The sequence below is a fragment of the Barbatula barbatula genome (assembly GCF_947034865.1).
Source record: "Barbatula barbatula genome assembly, chromosome: 13".
NCBI classification, from domain to species: domain Eukaryota; kingdom Metazoa; phylum Chordata; class Actinopteri; order Cypriniformes; family Nemacheilidae; genus Barbatula; species Barbatula barbatula.
Window position 1 is genome coordinate 23,771,075 of NC_136776.1, and position 9,370 is coordinate 23,780,444.

The window sequence follows — 9,370 nt, forward strand, 5'->3', positions numbered from 1 at the left end:
AATGCAAATACACGTGATACAATAAAAGTGGAATATAAGTAAATTGAATTTCATGTGAGTGTAAGGGAAAGCCAGCAAATCTGTAAAATCAGATTTTATCTATATAGTAAACAATATTTGATTTTATATTTGTAATATATATTTTGATATTAGTATTTTTATTTGATTAAACCGTATAAAAAATAACTAGCCATTCTAACACGCACTGTGAGTCAGTTACGTCACCTATATGTTTCTTTGCTCACAGCTGATTGGTCAAACTTCAGTCTGAGATCTCGAATCCAGGAGAAGGGTCTGGCTGCAGACCAGATGCACTCTCAGGCCAGATGCACTGTCAGCGGCGCATGCGCACTCCGACACATGCAGTCTCAGCAGCGCATGCGCACTCCAACAAATGCACTGTTAGACACGTTTGTGAATCAAATGGACCTACAGGCCAATTGTAAGTATATTTATTCAATATTCAATGTATTTATTCTCATACAATATTAAGTCGAAGTGAAAGTGTTGTTTTAACTATATTCAATTCGAACAAGATTAAGTTGAAGTAAAAGTGTTATTATGAATTATTTGACAAATGTAATCGAAATGTCTTTAACATTATCAGACGAATGTTGTAAGTATATTGATTTCATTCATACAGTATTAGATAGATGTAAAAGTATTGTTTTAATATATAAGATGATGTTTTCGAAAACTAACTTAACCCTTATGATACCAGATCTATCGCATCTATGATACTTGGGTAACGATACCTGTTCTTCATACAGTCATTTATTGAAGAACTAACGTTATCTAAATTAATTTTGTAGAGTTGCTTGAAAACTAAATATTCAGATGATTCGTATTATTTATATATTCAATAACCTTGTGCATACAGTATAAGCTTGTACAGCCTTATATTTCTACACATCAATTATTATTTACGTATTTGTTTTTTGCATTTTTGACAGGGGCATTGCACATAGGTTAAAACCCGTAAAATGGACTGAAAGGTATCTATCCATCCATATATCTGTCTGTCTATTCAAATCTATCTATCTAAATTGTATCCTATCGTCCATTTATCTATCCCATCCATCTCTTTAAGTCTTATGTATCTATCTTTCTATGAAATTCTGCTTATTCCCTCCTTTCATTATATTTAAGGCTTTTCCAGAACAATCATATGGCAACGACTGTGGTGTGTTTATGTTGATGGTAAGTACATTATGTTTGTAGTTAATATTATATTGTTTTGCCATAATACTGACGTCTCTTTCATGTATAGTCTGCATTGTACATTGTGCTGGATGCCCCATTTGACTACACAATTGTAAGTATTAGTACAGTTTTCAATAACTTTGAGACTTATTTTGAGACAAAGGGCATTGACTTTTATGTTTTGAGCAGCAGGACATGGTAGAGCTGAGGAAATGATGGTGCGTCATGTTAATGGAGAACTTTGGACTGGACCGGTATGGAATTGTTTGTATTTTGAATATTTAAAGCTTTTATGAGAAAGGAATTATCTAACATTCAATCACTATTTTCCAGGCATGGAAAATTTTTTGCCTTATATACAGAGGAGTCCAAAGCCTTCCTGAGAGGTGATTAGCAGCCTGTATTTAGGTTGCAAAACGTAAGTTGGAATAAATCTCTCAGGTAAAAGCATAGACTAATCATAAGGTAAAGAATGGCATGTTGTCATGACTAACTTGGTAAACTTGGGCTGTGTTTTCTCCCCTTACAGGACAGGTAACTTCTCAGGTAACTCCTCAGGAAAAGTACCAGTAACCTTAAAAAGGTAGTCCTAAAGGTAACTAAAATTAATATTTGCTTTTTAGGTAGATGAAACCAATCTTTTCATCTGAGAAGCAGGTGGTTCAGTCTCCACGAAAAGTAGGTTTTGTTAGAGAGGTTGTGGCCATTATTGTTCAGCATATTTTTATTTATCATCTTCTACATTGTTGTTTCTTAGGAGCGTGTCATGAACGTGTCATGACGGATCTTAAAACTGCCAGTCAGTGGTGCTTGGTGAACATTTACATTACATTTATTCATTTGGCAGACGCTTTTATCCAAAGCGACTTACAAGTAATTTTTTTTTTTTTTACAGTGGCACATTACTGCAGAGCAATCAGGGGTTAGGTGCCTTGCTCAAGGGCCCTTCAGTCATGACCTGCTGACACTGAGATTTGAACCAGCAACCTTCTGATCACAACTGACTCTCTGGGAATCTTCTTGGCTCAGTTCATGGAGGATGATGAAGCTGCAGAGGCCTTGGAACAGTTCTTCAGTACACATTTCATAGAACATGATAGTGTAAAGCCTCTGATGTTTGTTTTTATGCAGGACATGCAAACATTTTTAGAGAATGTGGTGGACAAAATGCATCTTAGAGTCTTTTGTCGAGTACAAAATTGAACAGGGTTGTCCATTTTTTTGTTTTGTGTTATGATTTTATGCCACATATGCATTGAAAACTGATATGGAAGCCTCTATTTCGCAAAAAAACAGATGTGAGCCTGCTCTTTATATATATATATATATATGTCTTGTGCAAAAGACCCACGCATAGGAGCCTTTATTATGAAGGCGAGTACCGCTCGGGCAGAGAAATAGCGGAAGAGCGCGAGGTGTGTGTGAACAGCGCGTGTGACGGGTCCGCGGCATACACACTCGAGAATCAAGTTATAACGGAATCATCCGTACCAAGTTTTTAGCACAGTGTGCTCATGTGCGTCGAACAAGAGGAAACCACATCTGCACACATCTGCACACATCTGCACACATCTGCGCAAAGTTGCATTCCTCAGTTATCTTGTGAACTCTGGCTCTCCCCTCTGGTGATTTGTAATTGTGGGAAGAATAAAAGATGTCAGTTGATTCAACGCTCCCTGTTGTGTTCTGATCGACACCCCGGTTCACTGCTATATACATCCAAACTAGCCCCTCCCCTCTCAGAGTAGTTCTTCGCTACATTTGTGGTCCTTCGAGCCGGATAGCAGCTGTGCCGGGAGTATGCAGCCGAGTGATGGAGCAACGTGGGCCACGCCTGCCCGGCCTAAGCGCCAAACAAGACAACCAGAGTATTTACAAGATTATGTGGTCGGAGCAGCGCCACCGAGGAGGTCTAGCCCAACACGTTACAGTACGTCCTCCTTCACATCCGGAGCCGCTGAGTGGATCCCGCAGTCTCATGTTACATGGAACAAGACCCCTTACATGAGGGATGAGTCCTTCACCGACTCAGGGGAGCGCCCCCTAGACACGGACCTAGCATGGTCACGCGCCATACCTACCTTTACCCGAGAGCCGAGAGTAGAATGCCGCACACGGTCGGCAGAACCGTGGCCGATGCCTCCGCCCTTCAGGTCCGATGACTTCCAATTAAGAGAAGAAGAGGAGCTTGAAGAATTACCGCCACCGCCATGGCCACCATCTGAGTACCCTTCTGTGCCCTCAAGGGTGGAGGAAACCAGAGTGATTAACATGATAGATAGGATGATGAACGAGCTGCAGCTCATGAGAGACTAAGCAGTGCCCAGTGCATCAGCTCCTGAACTCCAGCACTCTCACCAACACGATCCTTCCTCGTACAGATTACGTAAGGAACACTGTGATGCACGACCTCGAACACAGAGGTCAGGATCCCTTTTGCCTATGTCTCACGCAGAGCAATTCCCAACTAGAGTCGACATGAGCTATCCGCACCACGCTCGAGGCTTACCTCAGTCGCCAGGAGCAATGTCACTGGGACGAAGAGAATACCAGGGACCAGCGCCAAGAATCCCCCTATTCATTCATAAAGACCCGATGGAGTTTTCCAGGCTGAAGCTAGCCCTAACCAACCTTCTACCTGTTGATGCCCCTGAGCTCTTCAAGTACCAGATCCTTGTGGACCACGTTAAGCTCGAGGAAGCCTGCCTAATAGCTGATTCCTTTATAAACTCACTCCAGCCTTACACAGACACAATGGCAGCCCTGACAGAGAAGTTCGGCCAGCCGCATCATGTAGCCCTAAAGAGGATTGCCACCATCATGGACTCACCTGAGATCAGACGAGGGGACCTAGCAGCCTTTGAAAGATTCTCACTGCATGTACAGTCACTGGTGGGCATGTTAAAGACATTGGGTCCAGACGGAGATGTGGAGCTAAGATGTGGTTCTCATGTAGCTCGGCTCCTCTCCAAGCTTCCAGCAGAGATGAGAGCGAACTTCCGGCGTCAGATGTTCCACGGTCATGGGCATACCCACACGTTACGTGATCTGGCAGAATGGCTCAGGCACGAGTCTTGGTGTCTCAAGGCTACGACAACCTCTCAGACGTCCGCACCCAAGGGTCAACAGGATACAGATCAGACAACCGACGCAGCCGACCTGCAGCTACAGTACTCCATGGAGCAGAAGGCCGTATACCGAGTCAAGAAGGGAAGCAGGAGAGTCACCGCTTGTTTAATCCGACCAAAAGAGGCAATGTGAAACCGTACTGCCCTTATTGTGAGAACAACAACCACTTCCTGAATAGGTGCCCCGATATTCAGAAACTCACCAAAGAGGAGGTCAGAGAGTGGATACGAGCAAACAAGAGATGCTGGAAATTGTAGGACCTAGCCCTCCGCACAATCCGACAGGAGGTTCAGACGCTGAAAGGATCCTCTGTCTCGTTCAGCATATCCTCCCCCTCTCATCCCAAGAGGACTTTCCAGATAACAGAAGCTTTCACTTCTCGGTGCTTGTCTTTGGCAGATCACACCTACCCCATTGCACGGCTTACGAGGAAGTACAGGCATCTGGCAGACTTTCCACTAGAACCCTTCGAGCATGTGAAACCACTTGTGCTGATCAGGGCTGACTACCCCCATCTACTCACCCCGGTTGAGCCGGTAAGATTGGGACCACCAGGAGGACCGGCAGCTGTCCGCACTAGGTTAGGGTGGGCCCTCCAAGGACCTGCGCATCTCATACAGTGGACAATGGGCACAAGGCAGTGTCTCTTCACCAGTGTTTCTCCCCAGACCGATTTAGCACAGGATGTAGAGAGGCTCTGGAAGATGGATGTACTGCCCTACCAGACCAGCAAACTGGTGGAACGATCAACGCAAGATCAGGAAGCGGTGGAGCTCCTCGAGACAAAGACAAGGCGAACAGATGTTGCAGGTGTATTCCGGTATGTCACCCCACTGCTGCGTAAACGAGGGGTTCCCACCCTCAGTGCACCGAAAGAGGCAGTCCTACCAAGTCTCAGAGGTCTGGAGAGGCGCCTAGAAAGAGATCCTCAAAGGGCTAACGAGTACTGTTCCGCAATCCACAAGCTGGTAGAAGCAGGAGCTGTCAGGAAGATTGATCCACAGGAAACATCACTCAAGGAGGAATCTTGGTTCATACCCCACCATCTAGTGAGCCACAACGGGAAGAACCGCCTAGTCTTCAACTGTTCATACCAGTTCCAGGGTAGGAGCCTTAATGATGCCCTCCTTCCCGGTCCTACACTGGGACCATCCCTGCTTGGGGTTCTGCTGCGCTTCAGAGAGCGGGCTGTAGCCATCAGTGGAGACATCCGCAGCATGTTTCAACAAGTTCACCTCCCTCCCGAAGATCGAGCACTCCTCAGGTTTCTTTGGAGGGACATGAGACGTAACGAACCCCCAGACATCTTTGAGTGGCAAGTTCTGCCGTTTGGTACTGCGTGCTCACCGTGCTGCGTTACTTTTGCTCTCCAGAAGCATGCGAGAGACCATGGTGGACCAGACGGAAAAGTCAGGTATTCGGTGGAGCAGTGTTTTTATGTGGACAACTGTCTCCAGAGTGTGCCCACGGCCGAGGAGGCCAAGGACCTGGTGGACCGACTCCGAGAAGTCTTAGCTGCGGGCGGGTTCGAGATTCGTCAATGGGCCTGCAACGTGCCTGATGTCCTTAAGCACCTACCCGGAGAAGCAAGGTCTGATGGTATGGAGAGGTGGCTGTCGCACAACGAGTCTGGCCTGGCGGAGCCAACCCTTGGACTCAGCTGGCACTGGGAAACCGACACCTTAGGCTACAAGAGCCGACCATTGGACTATGGATCATTGACTATGAGGAACGTGTACAAGGTGCTAGCCCGGCAGTACGATCCCCTAGGGTTCATCTCACCCTACACGACTCGAGCTAAACTGATCGTCCAGCGCATGTGGGACAAACCCCGGGATTGGGACGACCCGATTCTTCCCTCTGACCTGCAGAAGGCATGGAAGGAATGGGAATCAGAGTTGCCTTTGCTGTCCCGCATCTCCTTACCTCGTGCATATGTCCCCGCACATGCAGATCAGAATGTTGTATCCAGACACATTCACTTATTCAGTGACGCCTCCGAAAGGGCTTACGGGGCAGTATCTTACTTGAGAACCGAAGATACCAAAGGTGAAGTCTACCTGGCATTCCTAGCAGCTAGATCCAGAGTGGCCCCCCGCCGGCAACACTCGATTCCCCGCTTCGAACTCTGCGGTGCATTGTCAGCCGCCCAGCTTGCCCAGACTATAAAGAAGGAGCTGAGTATCAGGACAGATGGGACAATCCTCTGGAGTGACTCAACTACGGTGCTCACATGGTTGAAGTCAGAGTCTTGCCGCTTCAAGGTCTTCGTCGGTACGCGCATAGCCGAAATCCAAGAGCTTACAGAGCAAAGTTCATGGCGTTATGTGGACTCCGCACAGAACCCAGCTGATGACGTCACGCGAGGCAAGACCTTAGCAGAGCTAGCCATGCCTAATCGGTGGAGCCAAGGGCCAACTTTTCTCCTCAAAGGACCCGACGACTGGCCCACCTGGCCGGGCATGGAACCCAAGCATGACATGGCAGAATATAAGAAGCTGACGACATGCGGGGTGATTAACCGATTGGATGGAACCGAGACCCTGCCAGTGCACTCACTGTCATGGAAGGATATGGTGAAGTCCGTAGCTCAGGAGCTGCATGGGGCGGCAGGACAGGAGCCATTGAGCGCAGCCGACTATCAGAAAGCAGAGATGACGATTTTCAAGAGAGTCCAATCTGAGTGCTTCGTAGAGGAGCTGCGCCACCTGAGGGCAGGGAAGGCACTGCTCAGAAGCAGTCGCATACTTAGCCTCTCACCGGAGTTAGATCCTGAGGAGGACATTATACGAGTGGGAGGACGACTCCGACATGCTGAGTGGTTGGATTCGGCTTTCAAGCACCCCATTGTGTTGGACCCCTCTCATTCAGCCACAAGGCTTCTTATCCGGGATTACGATGCCCGCCTCTGTCATCCAGGCCCTGAGCGAGTATTCGCAGAGTTGCGCCGGACCTTCTGGGTTCTTCGTGGCAGAGAGGCCGTCCGGAAGGTGCAACACCAATGCGAGGAGTGCCGAAGATGGAAGTCCAAGCCATTGATCCCAAGAATGTCCGACCTACCTGAAGCCCGTCTGCGTCTACACAAGCCCACGTTCTTCTCTACAGGTGTCGACTGCTTTGGACCTTTCCACGTCAAGATGGGACGGCGTTCAGAGAAGAGATGGGGAATCATCTATAAGTGCCTTACCACCCGAGCGGTGCATTTGGATCTCCTGCACAGTATGGATGTGGATTCCTTCCTGATGAGCCTCAGACGGTTTATTGCTCGCCGGGGAGCTCCTGCAGAGCTCTATTCAGACCGGGGGACGAACTTTACGGCTGGTGAGAAGGAGCTCCGTGAGTCCTTCAATAGCATGTCCTCAGATCTACAACAACTACTGGCTGAACAGAAAATTGATTTCCGCTTCAACCCCCCTGCAGCTCCTCACTTCGGGGGGACGTGGGAAAGAGAGATCAAGTCTGTGAAGTCTGCCCTGTGTACCGTCATAGGGGCCCTACCTATATCTGAAGAGGTGCTCCATACTACTTTGCTGGAGGTAGAGGCCATCCTCAACGCAAAACCTCTGGGCTATACCTCATCTGATGTGGCCGACCTGGATGCAGTAACCCCAAACGTCCTTCTGATGGGGCGGCTAGATGGATCACTGCCGCAGGTGGTGTACCAGAAGAGCGAGGGACTAAGTAAGCGAAGATGGAGACACTGTCAAGTGATGGCGGATCATTTCTGGGGAAGATTCATTAGAGAATATTTGCCAGCCCTCCAACGCAGACAAAAGTGGCATGACACCCCTACAGATCTGACAGTCAATGCAGTGGTGCTGCTAATGGACCCACAGTTTCCCAGGGCCCTCTGGCCGGTTGGCAGAGTGGTCAAAGTGCATCAGAGTGCAGATGGTCATGTTAGATCTGCGGATGTGAAGATCAAGGACAAGATCTACACTCGGCCAGTGGCCAGACTCATTCCTCTTCCTGCTATCTCAGATCACAGTGATGATGTGCACGGCAACCCGGTCTCTTCAGAGTAAGATGTGAGTCTTTGCAGGGGCAAATTGCAAGCAATTTGGGGGCGGCTGTGCAAAAGACCCACGCATAGGAGCCTTTATTATGAAGGCGAGTACCGCTCGGGCAGAGAAATAGCGGAAGAGCGCGAGGTGTGTGTGAACAGCGCGTGTGACGGGTCCGCGGCATACACACTCGAGAATCAAGTTATAACGGAATCATCCGTACCAAGTTTTTAGCACAGTGTGCTCATGTGCGTCGAACAAGAGGAAACCACATCTGCACACATCTGCACACATCTGCACACATCTGCGCAAAGTTGCATTCTTCAGTTATCTTGTGAACTCTGGCTCTCCCCTCTGGTGATTTGTAATTGTGGGAAGAATAAAAGATGTCAGTTGATTCAACGCTCCCTGTTGTGTTCTGATCGACACCCCGGTTCACTGCTATATACATCCAAACTAGCCCCTCCCCTCTCAGAGTAGTTCTTCGCTACATGTCTACATAATAAAACTTTATCATTAAACCATTGATTAACAAGCACCTTTTTATTGTAGAATGAGTCATTTATGTATACATGTGTGTTTGTTTATAATTTTAGGCCGGAAGAATACGTGTACAAGAAAAGGTTTTATTTAGTAATGTATTTTCATTATTAGTGTAGATGTTTAGTAATGTATTTCAGCTATAATTATAATAAATACCTGGCCTTGACCTGAACCACCAGTATTCACGGTACTCTTAAAAAGCAGTAACATTTACATTTTATTAATAGAATCTTACAGTTCACCACGTTAGAGCGTGCATGTGACGAGTGCGCATGTGCGGCTGAGCGTGCATGTGACGAGTGCGCATGTGCGGCTGAGCGTGCATGTGACGAGTGCGCATGCGCGGCTGAGCGTGCATGTGTCTGACAGTGCATCTTGTCTGCAGCCAGATGCTATTGAATCTGCCCGGAGCAGGTTAGCCGTGCAGCGTAAGACACCATGGCGACCAACACCGAAGAAAGCCGAGCTACTCTCATGGTACCTAAAACCCA

At 47.6% G+C, this 9,370-nt stretch overlaps 1 protein-coding gene across 2 annotated transcripts; it reads left to right on the forward strand.

The window, feature by feature from the left end:
- The first annotated feature begins 264 nt into the window (after positions 1–264).
- Positions 265–9,075, forward strand: LOC306903042 (uncharacterized protein). Of its 2 annotated transcripts, none has more exons than XM_079471961.1 (10): positions 265–442; positions 954–995; positions 1,150–1,200; positions 1,271–1,315; positions 1,393–1,457; positions 1,537–1,644; positions 1,733–1,749; positions 1,827–1,881; positions 1,961–2,016; positions 2,099–9,075. In XM_079471961.1, exon 10 carries the CDS (start codon positions 4,959–4,961, stop codon positions 8,355–8,357), a length of 3,399 nt encoding a protein of 1,132 aa, XP_079328087.1. In that variant the 5' UTR covers positions 265–442; positions 954–995; positions 1,150–1,200; positions 1,271–1,315; positions 1,393–1,457; positions 1,537–1,644; positions 1,733–1,749; positions 1,827–1,881; positions 1,961–2,016; positions 2,099–4,958; the 3' UTR covers positions 8,358–9,075. The 2 variants fall into 2 exon arrangements, with proteins under 2 accessions (XP_079328087.1, XP_079328088.1); XM_079471962.1 differs by having other exon boundaries at positions 1,537–1,621.
- Positions 9,076–9,370: the final 295 nt, after the last annotated feature.

Excerpts from the sequence above, each read along its gene's own strand:
- LOC306903042 (XM_079471961.1), top strand. The coding sequence starts at position 4,959 with ATGGGCACAAGGCAGTGTCTCTTCACCAGTGTTTCTCCCCAGACCGAT.